This window comes from Dendropsophus ebraccatus, chromosome 3, assembly GCF_027789765.1.
Source record: "Dendropsophus ebraccatus isolate aDenEbr1 chromosome 3, aDenEbr1.pat, whole genome shotgun sequence".
Classification (NCBI taxonomy): Eukaryota; Metazoa; Chordata; class Amphibia; order Anura; family Hylidae; genus Dendropsophus; species Dendropsophus ebraccatus.
The window spans coordinates 94,379,097-94,400,476 of record NC_091456.1 but is presented as its reverse complement, the minus strand read 5'-3'; the positions used below and the strand labels follow the sequence as shown (position 1 = coordinate 94,400,476).

General features: G+C 42.7%; 1 protein-coding gene across 2 annotated transcripts in view; it reads right to left on the bottom strand.

Annotated features, from left to right (window-relative positions):
* Positions 1 to 2,214: 2,214 nt before the first annotated feature.
* Positions 2,215 to 21,380, bottom strand: part of TM6SF2 (transmembrane 6 superfamily member 2) — a 35,869-nt gene continuing 16,703 nt past the window's right edge. For both annotated transcript variants that reach the window (XM_069962243.1, XM_069962244.1), the window contains exons 5-10: positions 18,338 to 18,420; positions 16,821 to 16,945; positions 16,631 to 16,732; positions 14,364 to 14,456; positions 12,439 to 12,558; positions 2,215 to 2,581 (exon numbers count right to left, since the gene is read on the bottom strand). In XM_069962243.1, coding sequence (XP_069818344.1) covers positions 2,375 to 2,581; positions 12,439 to 12,558; positions 14,364 to 14,456; positions 16,631 to 16,732; positions 16,821 to 16,945; positions 18,338 to 18,420 — 730 coding nt within the window. In that variant the 3' untranslated portion in view covers positions 2,215 to 2,374. The remainder of the gene's footprint in view (positions 2,582 to 12,438; positions 12,559 to 14,363; positions 14,457 to 16,630; positions 16,733 to 16,820; positions 16,946 to 18,337; positions 18,421 to 21,380) is intronic.

The following is a 21,380-nucleotide window of genomic DNA, read 5'->3' as shown; positions in this document are numbered from 1 at the left end:
AGCAGGAAGAAGAGACAAAAAGGTCTGCTGTTTGAAGACTGTCTGGGCACCTAAAATGCTGGATTCAGAGAGGTTAGTGCTTATAAAGAACTTGGTGACAGAAGATTGCAGGGTGTTGTGAGGTGCAGGACTGGTATTTCTCAAATACAGGGAATGATGCACACAATCGCTGTCAGCGTTTGCATGCTCCTTGTTTCCCGCTTGCTGCCGCCGCTATTACACACTTCGACAGCGAGCGGGTAAGAGCCAGGGGGCCACAGGGGAGGAGGCTGCCCGGGTGATCACTAGATCATCCGGGCAGCCCATCAAAGATAGTGGCGGTCTGCTGCTGCCTTTCCCATTCTACGGAGTTACGGCAGCAGATCGTTGCTATCTAAGTCATTTGTCTTTTAATATGTTGAAAGACAACAACAGACAATGATCAGCCGACATCTTTCATGTTGGCTGATCGTCGGCTTCTATTAAATGCAACGATTATCGGACATAGCGGCCAATAATCGTTTCGTGTAATAGGGCCTTGACTCTTGACCCCTCCCCTCAAATAACAATTACGCTTTAACAACGCAAAACAGCGACAATTTCCCTGGTTAAAGACAGTACAGCTCTTTTACCATCTCATATGTCTCAAATGCTTATAAAGTGCTTTTTTCCTGCACTTACTACTGTATCAAGGCTTCACTTCTTGGATAAAATGGTGATGTCACGACCCAACTCCCAGAGCTGTGCGTGCTGTGGCTGCTGGAGAGGATGATGGCAGGGGGACACTGAGGGACACAGGGCACTTGAGGGACACTGAGGATCCCTCTGCCATCATCCTGCCCAGCAGCAGCAGCCCGCACAGCTCTGGGAGTCGGGGCGTGACATCACCATTTTATCCAGGAAGTGAAGCCTTGATGCAGTAGTAAGTGCAGGGAAAAAGTACTTTATGTGCATTTCCCGTAATAAGTGTATTCTGGTGATTTGTATAACTATAAGCCTATTAAGAAAATGTGTTGTACCATAATAAGTACAAAACAAGAATTTTAAAAATGTTTTCCACAGTTTTTAGATACTGTGAAGTGTGTTTGTTTACAGTAATTTACTCACAGAGCAGGATCACTTCTGTGTGTCCATATTAATCCTGTTCAATCCCCACCTATAATCTAAGCATGTTTGTAATAGGTTACTATTACATGAATTGGTCCATTTGTCTGCAGCACATCCTGACTTCCTGGTCCACTTTGTCTCTTCTTTTGCCAGGAAAGCTTTAACATCTCATCTGTAACCCCGCACACCACTGACATCAAACCAATCAGTGAGTCAAGGGGTGGGCAAATAACATAACAGTGACAGCCTCCTGAGAAGTATAGGGGAAAGATAGATAGATAGATAGATAGGCTAAGTTCACACACTATTTTGCAACCAAAACCAGGAGTTGATTGAAAACACAGAAAAGCTATGTTCACACACTGTTGAAATTGAGTGGCTGGCTGTTATTAATGGCAAATAATGACCATTATTTCAAAATAGTGGCCGTTGTTTTAAAATAACGGCAATTATTTATCATTAAATGGTGGCCATCCACTAAATTTCAACAGTGTGTAAACATAGCCTTTCTGTGTTTTAAATTCACTGCTGGTTTTGTTAGCAAAATACTGAGCAAAAATACTGTGTGTGAACTTAACCTAAAGCAGAAGAACACTTAGCCAGCAATAGGCAGATACTACAAGATGAGTTGGATACTTGGCAGTTCGCTCTGTGCAATGCAAGCTCGGAGATATAATTTCCTGGCTAGGTGTGATAATGTAAAACTGCAATCATTTGTAAAAGTTTTAATCCAGGGCTAGGAGCATCATAGAAAAGCAGAAAATGTGTCAAATGTACTATGAGGGGGATCGATGAGTGCCAGCAAAACTACCTTCAGTTTCTGCATGCCATCTCTTGTAACATACTACTCTGCTGTTACACATGATGTATTAGAATCTATCCTAAAATTGAATTCAAGAAGAAAGAAGCTCACAGTGGTTTATAAATTAAAAATTTCTTCCCTCTAAAAACAGCTCCAGGCTTGTCCATTGGAGATATGTAGGACTGCAGTCTAGGACTTTAGGACTGCAGAAGAGGCACTATTTCTGTAAATTCATACTTTTGTAATCTCAAATAACCCCTTTAAAAAATAGATGGTTTAAGAAACTGGTATGTGTATATGTTTGAGATAAACAATGAAAACTAGAATTAGAGAAATCATATTTATTAGCAGAAGTCCAGTGCAATACACAAAAAACATGTTCTTCCAAAAGTTAACATGTCCTTCCTATGGTTCTGTAAGCCATTATATACCTTTTTCGTGTTTAAAGCTTACTTAAGAAGCAATTAAGTCCAGTAACAAATACTATTAATCTTGTTTCTTGCCTTCCTCCACAGTTTGGTTTGTGTCTTTGAGAAAGTATGCAGGGTTTCTAATACATCGGTAAGCCAATAGTTGCATCCCCACAGCGTACAAAACATTTGATATCATGAACTCCCACCATGCTTCTTGAGGAACACGATATGTATATGGTGTTCGGTGATAAATTGAAGATCCTATGTGTGCAAACTGTGCCTATAAAGAGAAATTTAGATAAGCATTTGCTACAGCTCCACGTGAACAAATATATCATATTCTCATCAGAGTTCATTGAGGAATAAAAATACCTTTGGTATAGGTTGCTGCCACTAGGAAGCTGCCACTAAGCACAATGGAATGTTGGCTCTTCCTACCAGACTATATCTGTCCTGCAGGCACCAAGTTAAACTAGAACGCACCGTTCAGCGTGAGGTATGGCAAAAGGCAGTCAGACAGGACACAGACAGTAAGACCAAGCCGAACCCATTCACTGTCCCTGCCTACTTGCCACAGACAGGCCTAGGCGGCTGCGGACAACCATGATGGCGGTCCCTACACTGATAAAGTGTAACACAGAACAGTGACTGATAAAACAAACACAATGGGCCAGAGTAGACAATCCGGCTCAGCAACGTCGGGTGGCAAAAGTACAAAATCAAGATCCAAAAGAGTAGTCAAAGTCAGGCGGTAAGGTCAGGGCAGGCTGAAAAACAGGGAAGTCAGGAAACAAAGCCAAAGGTCAGAAATACACAGACAATAGCAGAGTAAAAGCTGTAGCAGAGTATAACTCAATAGCCAGCTTCTAACTGCTGGAGTGTCAGGCTTTTATAATAGACCAGGAATCCAGTCCATAACCTCATTGGACCGGCCGCCTGAATCCTCCTGTGCAAGTAAACTCTGGTTGGCAGAGGCATCTGTCAGTCAAGAGAACACCATACTGAGCAGCTGAGTTGCAAGGAACCCAGCAACAGAGTAACTCCTTCACTGCCAGAACTCTGACAGACAAAACAGGTGGTTCTGAACAAATAAGACAAATCTCTGTTTAGACCAGGTTCAGAAATCAGCGCCTTCTCCGCTGCACAGCCTGAACTGATGAGTAAAAAAGGCACAATCCTAGAGGACACACAGACAGGGAGCCCACTTAGACCCAGTGGGACAACAGTATCCTCTATTGCGGTAGGTTCGGGTTTAAAGAATCCAATGTATCATATGGGAGCAACGATATGTGTACAGTGGTAGAGACCACATGTCCAACGAGCCAGGAACTATAAAACTATTGTACATGTCTTTCTTGTTTCATGCTTAGAGGAATGCCTAGAGGAGAAAGGATTTGTAAGGTTGCAAAAGAAATAAAAGTAGAGACTAAATTTTCTTAAATGGGTTGGCCACTTTATAGTAGAATTTTTCAGTGTACAGTATTAGTAACTGTACTCACTGCACTTACTGACAGCAGCTCCCTGTGTACCTCATAGAGCTAAAATTAGACTTCCCTCCTCCAGGCTGGGCTGCCCTGCTCTGTGGTGTTCCTGTTCATAAAATAGCAGACATGGAGGAGCATGTGACCACGCCCCGCCCCCCTGTGTCCGCCACTGAGCCTGTATATGTATATGGAGGAAACAGGGGGCAGGGCATGGTCACATGCTCCTCCATATCGGCCATTTTATGGACAGAAACAAAACAGAGCAGGGCAGCACAGCCTGGAGGAGGGGAGTCTGATTTTAGCTATACGAGCTACACAGCGAGCTACTGTCAGTATATACATTGAGTACAATTACTAATACTTTACACTGACCTACTTTACTATAGAGTGGCCAACCCCTTTAATCCCTTAACGACATCGGGCGTAAATTTACGCCCCCGGCGCCCTGGTACTTAGCGCAAATGGACGTAAATTTACGCCCGGTGTTTCCCCGATCGCTGTGTGTTCACACACAGCGGTCGGGAAAGATGGCCTGCTATAATGTATAGCAGGCCATCTCTGCTCGTCGGCACGGGGGGTGATTAACCCCTCCCGTGCCGACGATCGCTGCTATAGGCTGATCAATACAGATCAGCATATAGCAGCTAAATTCAGCTTTCCGGGTCATCGGTGACCCGGTAAGCACTGGCGATAGGTGCTGTCCGAGACAGCACCAATCACCATTAGTGTCCGGGGAAAAGATGGCGCCGATGCCACCCCCATGATCGCAGTGATAGGCCGGCCAGTACCGGCCGGCCCATCAAGGTGATCAAACCGTTAAAAAACAGTGTCCCCGGGTTCTGAACCCCTCAGCTAGGTAGTTGAGGGGTGCAGAACAGGTGTGTATAGTGTAGGTGCACTATACTCACCAGATCTGGGCGTCCGGAGCAGCGATCGGGTGCCGCGCGTCCTTGCGTCTTCACTTCCGGGTTCGATCGGGTCCCGTCGGCAATTTCCGGCTCTTCCCGGCTCTTCGGGCTTTTCCGTGGCCCCCATCTTCGGCAGTCTTCGTCAGCTTCTCTGTACTGCCCCCTAGCGGCTGATCAGTGAATATCATTCACTGATCAGTTGCTTTAGGTTAAAAAAAAAGTTTGTTTGTTTTTTTTTACTTTTTATTCGCCCTAACGCCGCTGAGTGCTGATCAGCATCGCACGTAAGTGCGCCGCTGATCAGCAACTCCTCCTTTTTGGCGTAGGGGCGTTTTTCCCCCCTATATCCTACCGCCACTGTCTGCTGATAAGTACCGCACACAAGTGCGGCATTTATCAGCAGCTTCTTTTTTGGCGTAGAGATATTTTTTTTCTTACTGTCAAAAAAACGTAAAAAACACTACACTACACCACACTACATGAAATAAAGTTTTACACTACACCACTACACATTTACATACCCCATATACTAGTCCCCGTATAAAGATGGCCCCCAGGGTGTTTTCGGTGTCGGACGCATACGTTATTATTGTCTCCGACACTAAAACAGCCAGTGAGGATGAATGGGGGGATCCTTCTTTCCTCCATTCATCCTCATCCTCCTCATCATCCAGTGACGTGTCTGGGGGTAGCATAGCGTATGCTGCCCCCCAGACACGTCTTTTCCGCCAGTACCGTCCCAATAAGAGATCACGGTATGGCGTGAAATTCTTCAAACTCTGTCAGAGTACCTCAGGGTACACTTACAGATTTAGGGTACGTGCACACTGCGGAATGGCGAAGGATAACCTTTTGTGCATTCCGCAGCTGGCACCCACCGGCGGACTGATGTGGGCGCGAGTCTCCACCCATGTCATAGACTCCATTCTATGCACGGGCGGATTCCGTTGTCCGTCCAAATAATGAACACGTTCCAGTGTGACATGAGCGGAGACGCACGCCTCCATCAGTCCGCCGGCGGGTGGCAGCTGCGGAATGCACAAAGGGTTATCCTTCGTCATTCCGCAGTGTGCACGTACCCTTAAGAGTGTATGAAGGAAGGGACAGCCGAATCCTGCCACCAGATGACCCCCCCCATCCTCGGAGTTAGTGGGAAGATCGTTTGGGAACTGATCTTCCCACTGCTGGATAAAGGTTACCACCTGTACGGGGATAACTTTTATACCAGCACCCCCTCTTCTGGTACCTTGCTGCCCGAGCTACTGTAGCTTACGGCACGATCCGAAAATATCAGAAGTAGTAATAGAGCCCTAATATTTAGCAGCAATGAAGCGGACCCAGCGCTTCTGGAGAAAGGGAGACCCTGTACCGCACCAGGGAAACATTTTCCAGGTGACGTCCCCCACACTGGAAAACAGGAGACCCCAGAAGAAGTGCAGTGTGGCATAACAGGGGGATCAGGAAGGACACCATTTTCCAGTGTGACGCCTGTCCTGATCACCCCGGCCTCTGCATACTGGATCGCTAAAGGTGCACCACACGTCATTGGAGTTCTACATTATCTAAATTCTGCCCCTTATTCCTATTTCAGGGGTCACGTTGATCCAGGGATTATTCTGATCGCCATTATGGAGTCAGGAAGGAATTTTTCCCCTGTGATGAAGCTATTGTCGTCTGCCTCACAAGGGTTTTTTGCCTTCCTCTGGATCAACACAGGTTGAATTTGATGGACACCTGTTATTTTCAACCTTATAAACTAATAATTGGCCTAATACCCCCAAATAAATTAGAATTGTCCCTTTTCCCCAGCTAAATAGGTATAGCCGCCATTCCCATTAGAGGATGCCATGATGCAATTACAAAGCCTCTGTGCGTCCAGGAGAGTAGAAACCCCCCACAAGTGACCCCATTCTGGAAACTACACCCCATAAGGAATCTAACGAGGGGGGCAGAGGGTATATGGCCCCCTGGTGACGGCCACATTTGGGCCGTGAAATTGAAAAAAATTGTATTTTTTATTTTCACGGCACATGTTCTACACGTGTGCCCATCACCAGTGGGGTCCATATGCTCACTGTACCCCTTGTTAGATTCCTTATGGGGTGTAGTTTCTAGAATGAGGTCACTTGTGGGGGGTTTCTACTGTCCTGGCAGCACAGGAGCTTTGTAATTGCGACATGGCCTCCATCCTCCATTCCAGACTCTAAATGGCGCTCTGTCCCTTTGGTGGCTTGCCCTGTGCCCATATGGCACATTATGTCCACATGTGGGGTATTTTCCTACTCGGGGGAAATTAACCTACACGTTTTGCATTCATTTTCTTTTTTAACCCCTTGTGGAAATGGAAAAAATCAAGGCTGGACCAACATTTAGTGTAAAAAATGTTTAATTTTTACACTAAATCATTGATCTTGTCTTGATTTTTTCCTTTTCACAAGGGGTTAAAAGATAAAAAAAAAACACAAAATGTGTAGAGCGATTTCCCCTGAGTACGAAAATACCCCACATGTGGACATAAAGCACCATGCGGGTGCAGGGTAAGCCTCCAAAGGGAAGGAGCGCCATTTGGCTTTTGGAGGCTGGATTTGGCTGGAATGGATTTCGAGGGGCCATGTTGCATTTAAAAGGCCCCTGTGTTGCCAAGACAGTTGAACCCCCCCACAAGTGACCCTATTATGGAAACTACACCCCTCAGGGAATGTAACAAGGGATGTAGTGAGCATATGGACCCCACTGGTGACGGGTACAAATGTGAAACAATGTGGCGTGAAAATTAAATATTAAATTTTTTACACTATAATGTTGGTCTAGCCTTGAATTTTTCATTTTCACAAGGGGTTAAAAGAGAAAAAAAGCCACAAAATGTGTAGAGCAATTTCCCCCAAGTCCGTAAATACCCCACATGTGGACATAAACCGCAATGTGGGTGCAGGGCAAGCCTCCGAAGGGAAGGAGTGCCATTTGGATTTTGGAGGATGGATTTGGCCAGAATGGATGATGAACGCCATGTCGCATTTACAAAGCCCTTGTGCTGCCAAAACACTGGAAACCCCCCACAAATGACCCCATTCTGAAAACTACACCCCTCAAGGAATCTAACAAGGGGTGTAGTGAGGATATGTACCCCTGGATGACGGGCACATATGTGCCGTGAAAGTGAAAAAATGAAAATTTTCACTTTCACGTCACATTTTTCTACATTTGTGCCCATCACTAGTGGGGTCCATATCCTCACTGCACACCTTATTAGATTCCTTGAGGGGTGTAGTTACCAGAATGCGGTCACTTGTGGGGGGTTTCCAGTTTTTTGGCAGCACAATCGCTTTGTAAATGCGACAAGGCCCTTGAAATCCATTCCAGTGAAATCCAGCTTCCAAAAGCCAATTGGCGCTCCTTCCCTTTGGAGGCTCGCCCTGCACCCAAATTGCACTTTATGTCCACATGTTGGGTATTTCCGTACTCGGGAGAAACTGCGCTACACATTTTGTGTTTTTTTTTTCCTTTCATCCCTTTGTGAAAATGAAAAATTGAAGGCTAGAACGTTTTAGTGTAAAAAATACATTTTTCTTTTTTCACGCCATATTGTTAGGAAAATCTGTGAAGCACCTGTGGGGTCCAAATGCTCACCGCACCCCTTGTTATATTCCTTGAGAGGTCTAATTTTCTAAATGGTGTCCTATTTGGGGTGTTTTTTAGATTTTGGCACCCCAGAGCCTCTGCCAACCTGAAGTGGTACAGTCAGAAATGACCAAATATAACTGAGCCATTGAAATTCACTAGGCGCTCCTTTATATCTGAGGCTTGTGGTTGTGTCAAATAGCGCAATAGGGCCACATATGGGGTATTTCTATAAACTGCAGAAACAAGGCAATCAATATTGGGGTGCATTTCTCTGGTAATAAGTTTATAAATATGAAAAATATTGGATTACAATAAAATCTCTGCACAGAAAATTAAATGTTCAAATTTCTTACACACTTAGCTTTTATTTCTGTGACTTTCCTAAAGGGTTAAAACACTTTCTGGATGTGCTTTTGCAGAGTTTGGGGGGTGCAGTTTCTGAAATGGGGTGCTTTGTGGGGCTTTCTAACATACAGGCCCCTCAAATACACTTCAAACCTGAACAGGTCCCTAAAAATATCTGATTTTGAAATTTTACATAAAATTTGGAAATTTGCTGCTTATGTTTTATGCTTTCTATTGTCTAAAAAAAATGAAAGATCGTTTTATAAATGCCGCCAACATAAAGTAGATATGTTGCTAATGCTATTTAATATATAATTTATGTGGCATAACCATTTTCTGTATAAGCAAAAAAGTTTCAAAATTTTTCACGTTATTTGGTTTTTTTTTCATAAAGATTTGTTATAAGTATCGACTCCAATTTACCAGAAATGTAAAGTACAATATGTCACGAGAAAACAATCTCAGAATCAGCCGGATAGGTAAAAGCATCCCGAAGTTATTGATAAATAAAGTGACACTGGTCATAAAATTTGTCTCTGTCATTAAGGCCAATTCAGGCTCTGTCTTTAAGGGGTTAAAGAGACAGATCGGCAGCTAATGGTCTTGGGCAAATATTATCGCACATGGGACTTAAATACCCCTCCCCCCTCCCATGCAGTCCACCAGATTTACTAAGAGAAGCAAGCCTTTTAGTAAATCCAGCAGCACCTGTGCCCTGTCATAAACTATGATAATTTAGGTGTAAACATCAGGCGTACGCCGCAGCAAAAATCTGTGCCTTTTCCACGGTGTACACCGGGGCACACATTGATAAATGTGCTGCATAATCTTTAATAAATGGGCCCCAAAAAGATGAGAATTGTAATAGAGCGCTCAGAAATTGCCAGTGCGGGGATACCGATGCCGCAGTCCTTTTTTGAACCGTGGCCCATTTCTCGCGCACGGCGCTGGTCTATTCCCGGTCACCAGCTGACCTGAAGCACTGGAGGTGGGCCCGCCCTCCCCCAGTGACACGAAACCCCTTCACTCTGTGACATGGCTTCACTCATTGTAATGGTTCAAAAAAAGGCATCCCCATGCCTGCGCCGGTCTATTCATATAAAAAACTTAAAAGCGATGCACCTGATTCGCTTTAAGAACTTCAAGTTAAACCATCTTTTTTCTTTTATAAAAAAAAGTCAAAGTGCTGGGCAATTATATAGCAGAAATACAGAGGGTCCACCACACTACAAGGGACTACACCTGGAAGGGGGAAGCCACCAAATGTAATGGTCCCCATACACTTAAGTGTGTTGTCGGCTGTACTCACTTGGTAATGCAAAATGTTTCTGTTTATGGGGAGGACGTGAGAAATTACTGATGGCTGAACTACTCTTAGAGCCCTATTCTATGGGGGCGATTATCGTTCGCGATAAACGATCCAAACGACCACTATTACGAAAGACCTGAAATCACCCATTAACATGGAACAATAATCGTTACATCGCTATTGCGTTTGTCACTACTGCGAACGACGTCTTATTTAATGCGAACGATTTGCGAACGAGCAACGATAAAAATAGGTCCAAGTCTTATTAAACGATGAACGATTTCTCGTTCGGTCGTTAATCGTTAACGATAATCTGAACAGCAGCAGTTCGGAGGAGATGGAGTATTTGAAGGAACTGCTGCAAGGCAGCTGGACTATAATATAGTCTCCCCTTGGCAACAATAGGTGAAGGTGGCAGTATGGATAAAAAAAATGCTGGGGAGTCTGGAGGAGCAGCCACAGAAAGCATGATCAGTGATTAAAGACTGAGGGAATAAAGGCCCTATTCCACGGAAGGATTATCGACCGCCGCTACCCTCTATGGGCTGCGCGGATGATCTAGCGAAACGCCTTCCCCCCTGCCCGAAGCTCCCCGCGACCCCTTCGCGCACTTACCCGTTTGCTGTTGTCGCATGCAGTAGCGGCGCCAGCAAGCGGGGAACGAGGAGCAAACAAGCGCTGATAACGCTCGTTTCCTCCTCACTGTCGGGCCTTTAGGAAGGCCCGCTCTAAGGCTACGTTCACACAGAGCAAAAGGAGCGGATTACGCAAGGAAATATTTCCGCCTGAAATCAACTGACACTGAATTCCGAGCAGAATATAAGCAGAATGCAAGCAGAATCCCTGCGTATTCTGCTAGGAAAGTGTTCAGCTCGTAATCAGCTCTTGACAAATTCAGCGCGGAATACTCGAGGAATCCGCGCTGAATCCGCATGCATTCAGCGCTGAAATTCAGCGAGTATTTGGTGAGTAAACTAGACTATACCAGAACATATACTAGAATCCTCCTCCCCCCCCTTTTCCCCATTTCCGCGCTGATTCAGCGAGTAATTTCCGCTTGTATTCCGCTTGTATTCCGCGCTGAATCCGCGCTGAAACAGAAAATCAGAGCCCCATTGATTTGTATAGGCTTCCGCTAGCGGAAGAATGAACATGTTCATTCTTCTGGCGGAAAGCGGATTAGTTCAGTGCGGAAATTCCACTGTGTGAACTGCAGAGCAGAATTTCCATTCAACACAATGGAAATTAGCTCTGCACCTATTTTAACGGCTGAAATTTCAGCGCTGATTCAGCGCAGAAATTCAGCTGCTTTTGCTCAGTGGGAACGAGCCCTAAGCCCTAGAAGACACCTCCTCCACTGTGCATTCAGGAGAGGGAGAGAAAAGCAGAGAGCTGTAGACAGGGCCGGCTCCAGGTTTTTGCAAGCCCTCGGGCGACAGAGCCTCAGTGGGCCCCTGACTGACTGACTGACACAGACAAACTCAGACACTGACACAGCACTTATGGCTCAGTCTTCTCCCTCTTCCTCTCTGTTGGGCTGCTCTCCACACTGTAAGGTTCAGGACGTTTGGGTCATGTGATCAGGTCCTTCACCCTCCATCTCCTGTGTCTTCTGATGTTCTGCCTGCTCACCCTGCACTACAGTGAGCAGGTTGAAAATTAGAAAACCAGGTCCCTCTCCCTCTCTGGGCCCCTAGAGGAGCTGTGGGTCCCAACCCTGGCTGTAGAAAAGAAAAAGATTAGCTTCATGGAGACTCTGTGAGCCCAGATGCAGGCAGCAAATAGACATGGATGGGGGGAGGCAGTTTCGGGCTCTTTTTTAAGTTGCCAAAAAGTCCTAGCAGTACAAGTGAAGTAATGCTGCAATGACCGCTGTGCTGTGTGCAAAGACATCTGGTGGTTGGAATACTCACCTAAGGAAATTATAATCCACCTTTCTGCTTTTCCCTTTTTTCTTTTTTTTTTTTTTTTTTTTTTAGCTCTGCCTTAATATCAGCAAGGTCAGCTGTGTATCCCTAGTTAGTAAGTGGGTGCACTGTTGAAGGTGGGCAAGCAGAAACCTGGGTAACCACTAAGTAAGTGACAGGGGAGCTCTGCAGTGTCTTCTTTCAGCAAGTCTCAAAAAAAAAATAAAAAGAGCAGAACCCTGCAAAAAAGTGTAAGTGTCTGCCTCCTATCTATACTAACCTAAAACCAGTTTGGCTCAATGCCTGCAGGATGGCTTTAGTCCTCCTCCTAGTGACAGAAGCCTATACCTAAGGTGTATGTGTTCTTCAACGACACAAGTAAGAAATTTAGCTGAAATTTAACATCAGATCATTATCTTCACCAAATTCATATGTAGGGGGAGAGTTAGACGACTCCTATACACATTAGATTTCTCATGAGACACATTAAAAATGGTAAGGTTCAACCAGTACTAATCTGTATAAGAGCCATAACTTTTTATATGCACTAAGCCTGAACCTACCTGTGCTACTGCACCAGCGTAGACAACTGTACAGTCCAACATCCATGTGCAGCCAGGAACCAGGAGAGCATAGACTGATGCACACAGAAATGGAAGCAGGTAAAACATATTTACCAACATCTGGTAGGAAGAGATATTGAAGTTAATTCTTCAATGCAAGCATGGTGTTTCGAAATAACATATTAAAAAAAATTATATAAACATTAGGTTCTTTTCACACCGCAATGTTCATTGTCCATTGGTAGTATACACTGACATCTGTGCTACACAGACTCCCATGTGATAGCTTTATGAAATTGCACTGCAACTTGCACAATTCCATACAGCATATAAAGTCAGATCTAAACCACCAAAACAAATGGCCTACATCTGGTAAAAGGAGGACAAAATTACATGCTTTTGGCCTCAATTGGGTAATAGGCAGTGACCCCTTAGTTGTACTGTATTGTTATTTCCACAATACATTAAAGGGGATGTCAAAGAGATCTGTCCCTTTCCCTTTCACCTTTTTTTTGCCTCTGTGGCCCTAGGCATCTTCCTCTGCTGCTGATTTTTGGATTTGTGTTTGTTTACATTAAGAACTTCCAGGTCACAGGGGTCAGCAGTGACATCACAGCTCTGCAAGCCTGTAGCTCCACCCCCTCCTCTCTGAATCTAGCTCCACCCCCTCTGCCTATAGGCAGGAAATGTCTGTATTACTACAATTGTCTTTTAAGCAGCATGGTGGCTCAGTGTCGGCCAATTACTTATGTTATCAAATCAACTCATTTTTTCACTCTTTTTATCTGTTGTAGGACTACAAACCCCAGCACACATGTACATGATAGGAGTTGTAGTCCTGGATTACATATACACTACAGTAGCCATCCTACTGTTGGGTGGGGTTTCGGTGAGCCAGGATTCTGTTACCTCAGCAAGAAATAGATAGAATGGTGAGTGACATGAGGTGAAGCATCATTTCTCCTCTCCATATTACACACAGCAGCAGCACTGCCCTAACACTGTACATCTTTACACTACAATAATAACAATATAGGGGGAGATGTATCACAGCCTGTGCAGAGGAGCAGTTACCCATAGCAACCAATCAGATTACTTCTTTCATTTTTAAAAAGGCCTTGGAAAATGAAACCTAGAATCTGACTGGTTGCTATGGGCAACTGCTTCCCTGTTCCTCTGCACAAGTTTTGATAATTCACCCCCATAGTTCCTTTATTTACTGTTTATAGCTCCAACCTATGCTGCAGTGCTGTACAGAGATTGTAGTCTATCATGCTGTCCTTACTGCTGCAGTTTCTTCTGGGCTCAGATGTTAGGGGTGTGGCTAAAGAAATTTGGATGCAAAGCCACACCCACCTGTTACCTCACTGGCAGGAACAGGAAACAGAAAGGGAACATGACATCACAGGAAGTAAAGAAAACACAGGCAGAGTGGTCATGTGACTAAGCCTGAAAACACAGTAAGCGCTCTAAATAAAAGATAGAAGTGAATGTAGAATATGCAACACCCACAGTGGTCAATGCAATGCTAGTTTATTAAAATATCTCGGACAACCCCTTTAATGACTAAAACAAAGAGAAGAGAATTTAGATTCCACAGGAGGAATAAATTGTTATTTATTTATACTATTTAATTTCCACTTTCACTGACTCTCCACAGTTTGGTGTGCAGAGATGTAGCTTACACCAGGCGATTGGGTTGCTAAGGCAACTGTCCCACACTTGATAAGTTCTGTGCACTGAGCCCTATTGCATTTACTAGGGCTCGAGCACGGAATTTGCCTCAGTAACCCGACAGCTAACCGTGAACCAAGCTGTGGAGAGCATGTGGCAATGCATAGTGGCTGTGACCTTTTAATATTACAAAAGCACTGCAAGGTACTGCAAGCATTACATCCTTTATTATATGTTAAAATAACACTTACCTGAACTTTAGGATAAGCTACAGGGTCCCTTATATATGGTTCATATTGGTAGATGTAGGTGAAGCAAGAGTCAGAAGGGCAGTCCAGTGCCAACTATAGATGCAAATAAGGTCAGAATATAGCATATTAAAAGATACACAGCCATTAGGACTGAATATAAGAACACTCAACAACTGTACATATCGGTTTCATGGCCTCACAATGTATAGTCAAACAAACACCAATTGGTTCTTACAGGTGGAAAAGGTTAACACAAAAAACACATAGCAAAACTGCAACATTGTGCTTAAATTGAGGAAACCTGTACATCAGCCGAATGTTTGTGACCCCTGGCAGAAGTTATGGAATCATCACAATCACAGATGTAAAATAAAACAATGCTCACCAGCTAAACATTCTGGTTTTATGAGACATACCTCAAACATATTATAGGAAATTGTTTTCATTAGGGTTATACTTTTTTTAAAGTTAATTTGTTACTTGCAATTCATGTTTCAAACTGCTGACACTTAGGCCTCATCCACATAACAGGTTGTTTTTGTCCATAAATCAGGTTCCAGAATTACAGACAGAAAAACGACCCATTGATTTTTGGCTGCAGAACTGTTCTCTAAAATAGGACCTGCACTCCAATAAAAGTTAACAGGTCCATTTTAAATGGACGACATCCAATGCACCATTCATGTGTCGTTTGTTTTTACTGAAGCCTTGTCTAGCAAGGCTCAACAAAAAATTCCAGTTAGCAATCTGATGGTCCTCCTCAGGCTTCCTTATTAGTCCTTCCCACGTCATTCTTATTTCTTTGAGTCTTGAACTTCATTAGTGCTAAGCAAAATTCCATATCAAGCTGTTTCCAACTTTGCACGATGAAACCTTGGCATTGACTAATTTTAATTTGTTAATTTAGTTTGCTGGCCCAGTAATTTACTTCAAATCCCCCCCCCCAAGCACAAATACTGTAAAAAACAAACCAACAACAACACAGGACATAGGGCACAAACAATATGCTGTTATAAATAATAGGTTGAGGGTACTTGGAATATAGTACACTCACCTCAGGAGGTTATGCTATCTGCTCACCAATGAGAAGAGCCTTTTGATAGGAATTGGCTGCTTCTGCCACCCTTGCAGATATCCAAGCCTTGGATACGTATTCCAACAATGAACTTTACAAACAGCTTACTGGGAACAGTCAACATCTTTTGCCACACTCAATGTTGGTTTTCTATCTTGAAGCAATTTCCTAACCATTTCCATTGATACATTTGACAACTCTCCTTTTTTTAGAGTACTTTCCTTGATAGCTACAGAATAATTTACATTTTTAGATTTGTACTAGTATTTGTTTTTTCTCTACTTTTGAGGGATGTTTCATGAAGCTGGATTGTTCAGGTATTAACTAAACATTTTATCTGACATTTGTGTATTTGCTATAAAGTAAGAACTAGGTAATATCATTATTTGTGCCAGGGGTTTTGTTCATGTAATCAAATCAATCTATGTGTCTGTGATGATAATGATGTTGGTAATAGTGATGCAGGTTTACAGCACAAGATGCAAATGCAGCAGTAGGAAATATGCAAACCAATAGGATAAAGCATTTTAGCCTACCCTATAGACAGACATGGGCATCTTACATGGACATCTCCAACAGGTACCAGAAGAGAATGTTTTAAAGAGCCCCATACTGTATAAGCCTCCAAATCACACATTATATCACAATGTGCAGCAACTTGGCATAGTGCCATCAACACCAATATAGTGACAAGTGACTGCTAGTATATTTGTCTAAACTGTGAAAACAATAGGCAACAGTGTATGAAACATACTTAGGCCATGTTCATACTCTGTAAGAGAACGTCTGCTCTCAGAAAAGATCATCCCGGCCAGTACTGCAGTACCGGCAGGATGATCTTTAGCGTTGCAGAGTTCTGGTGCGGGCACAACCGTGTGCGCCTGCATCAGAACTACGCACTGCACACAATGGAGCGTGCGGCTGGAGCTGCTCGCTCCGTAGTGTGCACTGACAGGGTTTTTTGTGGACGCTATTCAATGAATAGCGGCCGCAGAAAACTGACATGTCAGTTTTCCACGGCGCCGCTAGAGATCCCGGGCCGGAGCGTATACTATGTGTATACGCTCCGGACGGGATTCCATAGATGGCAAGTTAACTTATATTTTTGTAAAATACGGCCATTGTTGCCGATTGCAACAATGACTGTACTTTTACGAAAATATATGTTGTGTGAACATGGCCTTATACTTACCAAGCCTCTGAAGAGAGTAAATGTGATAGCGCCAAACAGATACAAAATCAGTGCCAAATCTACTGGACGTTGAAAAATTCCTTCATTATGTGACGCTGTCACCTGAAACAAAAACATACATTTGAAGGCAAAATAAAAATAGCAAATTGTGGAGCATACTGCAGTATACGGATATTTCCGGCAGTGTTACCTTTTCAGCAGGTATTTTGGAAAAGGCATGCTTTTCTCTGAATATTCTCACTCCTGCCCAGACAGGAAGAAACAAGTAGGGAACATTAAGGATGAAAGCAGGTCGGACTTCTGTCCCATACTTTCCTGAAATAAAATCACAAGACTTTGTAAAGGTTCACTGCAGCACAGAGATAAGAATTATATCACAGATGAACAAGACCAAACTATCTCTTTATGTCACAGTACATCACAAGTGACATTGACTGAGTCATGGGCCCCTAGTGAGATTTCACTGCTGCACAATAAGGCATATACGCCCCCAGATCTACCATTTCTCATGCTGAAAGTGAAAGAAGCATACATTTGTCTCCCAGGCCACTATGACACATCTACACACAAATCATAGTGACACATTGGGATATAGGAGACACATTATCTTCCCAAACCCAACATTAGTTTTAACAGTTTATAACAAGCTGCAAGTGACTTATGGAGCTGAAGGTCTTTCTTTATCCACATTAATAAGTGTTTCAGCAATATGCAATTGTCCAAGAACTTTGCCCCAAATGCCAACATATATGCATATCTGCTATTCTCACTTTGTCTTTGAAGCTCATAATTGATTGTTTCCTTAGTCATCTGACTTTCATCATGTAGGAATCCATATTATGTAGAAGTATCTCTTAAAGGTTGAATTATATGTCTTATGAATCCTGAAGGTGATGGTATAAATGGTATGATCTCTGTGCTGCCTAATGTTCATGTTACCCTCCTCCCAATGTCTTTAATGCTAGAGCCTACCAAATTAACAGTATGCTAGAGATACACTAAACTATACCATTATAACACAACTGAAAAGAAAGGTGACAATTAGAGATGAGCAAATTTACAGTAAAAATGAAGTGAATCACTTTGTTAGCTCGGCAGTCGGCTTATTAGCCAGCAAGCTTTGAAGTCTGTGCCTCTCTGTGCTGCTCCTCCCGAGTGCCTGGAAAAGCTGGATCCAGTCCTAGAAAACTTCTCCCAGTTTCCCTGGACTGGATTCAGCTTTTCTAGCACCTAAAAAGGAGAGGCACAGACTTCAAAGGCAGCAGGCTGATAAACCGACTGCCAAGCTAACGCTCATCTCTAGTAATAATATTAGGAGGTCAATGAATGCAAATTAAAAAAATGTTGCCTTCATTAAAAAGTGAAAAGTCACTTAAGTGTGATAAATAAGGCATTTTTGTGAAAACTTTTTAAATCCACGCATAGTAGAAAACTAGCAGTAAAACATGCACCTTACTGGTAAATGTTGGTAATAGTGATGCAGCTGTTCTCCAAATGCGCAATATTATTATTGCTGTACTGTAAAAGTTTACTAAAATTGCCTGTATAAAAACAACATTTGAAAGAATCTTTTTCAGGGGAAGAAGTCTCTGGTCTATAATATATTATTTGTCAGGCTGGATAATATATGGATGAACATGACCATTGGATACTTTGGTCGATCAGAAGGTTCTGGCAGGTGGATAATAGATGTTGATTTTGACTTACCAACCACATTCCCAGGCAAAAACACCAGCATACTCATAACAAGGGACCCCAACCAGAAAAGACCCACTGTCTTGTAATTCTTCCTGGGTGAAAAAACATTAAAATAAATAAAGTTGCGAAAAAAAAACTATCCTGGAGTAGCATGACAGTACCATAGACATTTTGCAGTCTTCATGGCCATATAATTATACTTAAGAGAGTGAAATTTGTGTGCTCAGAACCCTACAGTACATATCCCTAAAATGAGCAAAGAGAAGCATCTAGCTGGGCACTGGGTCAATGGTGTAATGGTGGTCTAATACACTCAAATTTATGGTTGGTTGGAATAGGATATTATGTATTTTGTAAATTTATTGATATAAATGATATAAAATATCAGATATGGTCATTCAGTTGTTGGATATTATGTATTTTGTAAATTTATTACATGAATGATATAAAATATCAGATATGGTCATTCAGTTGATGGATATTATGTATTTTGTAAATTTATTACATGAATGATATAAAATATCAGATATGGTCATTCAGTTGATTGTACTATGTTGATTATTTTGATGTATACCTTAATATGTATAAGGTGTCATTTAATTAATTTTTTTTTTGCATTTTGTGTAAAGAAATAAAGACTTTTAAAAAAAGTTTTACCAAGTCTATGGATACAATGACAATGTTTTAATTGGGTTTTTTTAAAAGAAAAGCTAACAGGAGGTTAAAAGAATCTAACCTGCTGCTATATTCTCACAGGGAAACTTGATGCAGTATAATATGAAAATTATGCAGTTCTGCTCAACGGCTCACCCGCTGCCTTCTTATGAATACCGATGTAGCGCTCTGCAGTGACGTCACGGTGTGGTACCACCCCAGTGCATCGAACCACCCAATTAAAATATTAAAGGGTTTATCTAGCGCTACAAAACATGGGCACTTTTGCACCCCCAGTTCAGGTGTGGTTTGCAATTACAGCGACTCTGTACCCACAATCTGACCTCCCCCTACCAGACCGCTTCTACCTTTGGATAGCTGCTTTTAATCCAAGATCTGTTCTGGGGTCCGTTCGGCAGGTGATGCAGTTATTGTCCTAAAAAACAACTTTCAAACTGGCAGCCCTGTGCCCAACGTCCGGGGCTTAGATTGTGTATGCATTAGGCTGGCACAACCTCTCTGTCCCTCCTCATCATTAGGAATGCTCCAGGCAGATTGTCTCGTATTCCTCAGCTGTGTGAATACTGAACATGGGCTGGATCGTTAAGGCACCTGTGCAATGTTCAGACAGGAAAAAATGTTCCAGTGGCATTCCTAATGATAAAAAGGGTGCGGAGGAGGGACAGAGGGGTGGTGCAAAGTTAGGGCACAGATATTCTAAGAGTGTTATCACACGGGCCGATGGCGGCCCGATAATAACTGTGAACGAGATCTTGGATTAAAAAAAGCTATCTGAAGGTACAAGCGGTTTGGGGGGGGTCAGATTGTAGGTACAGAGTTGCTTTAAGCTCCATTTACTTCAATGGAACTGAGTTTCAAACCCCACTCAAGCTGGAGACAAGAGTGGTGCAAAAGTGGCCATGTTTTTGTAGCACTGGATAACCCCTTTAATAAAATGTAGGATTGAAGTAAAAAGGCACCGTGGATGGAAGGTAAGGAAACTACCTTCTTTCTTAGTGTCTCCTGCTCTAACCTGCTGTTGGCTTCCCTTCAAAGCAATAGGTGGACTCAGCAAAATCATGATATACATAGCCCCTTAAAGGGATACCCCCAAATGGACAAATTATTTTAAAATGCAGGCCACTTCAATAGTAACTTGATGGATTAAAGGTCCAGCTACTAAAGGAAAGATCTACCTGCAGCTTCCAGTGAGGGATCATCTAATACATAATAAACTGATGTCCATCAGCAGTTTTGCAATTGGGCTGACAGAAGAGACAGACAGAAGGAGGCCTTAATAAAGGGACCACAATCTATGATGGTTATATGCCTGAACAGACAGGGGTTGTCCTCACTGACCCATGTGTTTTCTATGAAGGAATTTCAAGATTGCAAGCTAGACATGCTTAAAGTATACCTCTAATTTTGTTGCGGCATAAGGGTACACTTCAAAACTACTGGCAACTCTGCAGTATGCTGCTACAGCGAGCAGTATATGTAATTGCCAGAAGTATGCACTGCAAATCTATGGGACTTCCGACAATTAGGTACACCGCTTGCTTTAGCAGTGGACTATGGATTTAAGAGGTTTTAAATAGGGCTGGGCGATAATGGCCTAAATTAATATCGCGGTTTATCGTACATATTACCGCGGTAACGATAAATTCAGCGATAATTATTACAAACACCCTTTTGAAAACCACACCCATTTGAAACACAACGTTTCGGCGTCTCCTATGCCATTTTCAAGTGGCACTTAGGAGACATAGGAGACGCCAAAACCCTGTGGTTTACTTATGAAGTTTGCTGCACATCATTTTATGGAATAAATCCACATTTTCACATTTGTACTACGATCAGAGTGCTGCAGAGTATTTTTTACTAGCTGATTTGATCCAAGGTCTAGGATTTGTCTGCTGGCACCCACAGTGCTGCCTATATTGTTTGCTATAGCTATCTATCGATCAACCTCTCTATCTAAGATAGATAGATAGATAGATAATATATAGATATTAGAGAGGAGATATATTATAGATAGATTATATATCGATAGGAGTCCTATCTATCTATCTTGTATCTATCTACGATCTGTATATCATCTATCCATTATCCATTGCATTGTTTAAATTTCATGGTATGAATTGGCTCCAACTATCTACTCCTACCCCCATTATCCGTTGCATTGTTTAAATTTCATGGTATGAATTGGCTCCAACTATCTACTCCTACCCCCATTATCCATTGCATTGTTTAAATTTCATGGTATGAATTGGCTCCAACTATCTACTCCTACCCCCATTATCCATTGCATTGTTTAAATTTCATGGTATGAATTGGCTCCAACTATCTACTCCTACCCCCATTATCCATTGCATTGTTTAAATTTCATGGTATGAAT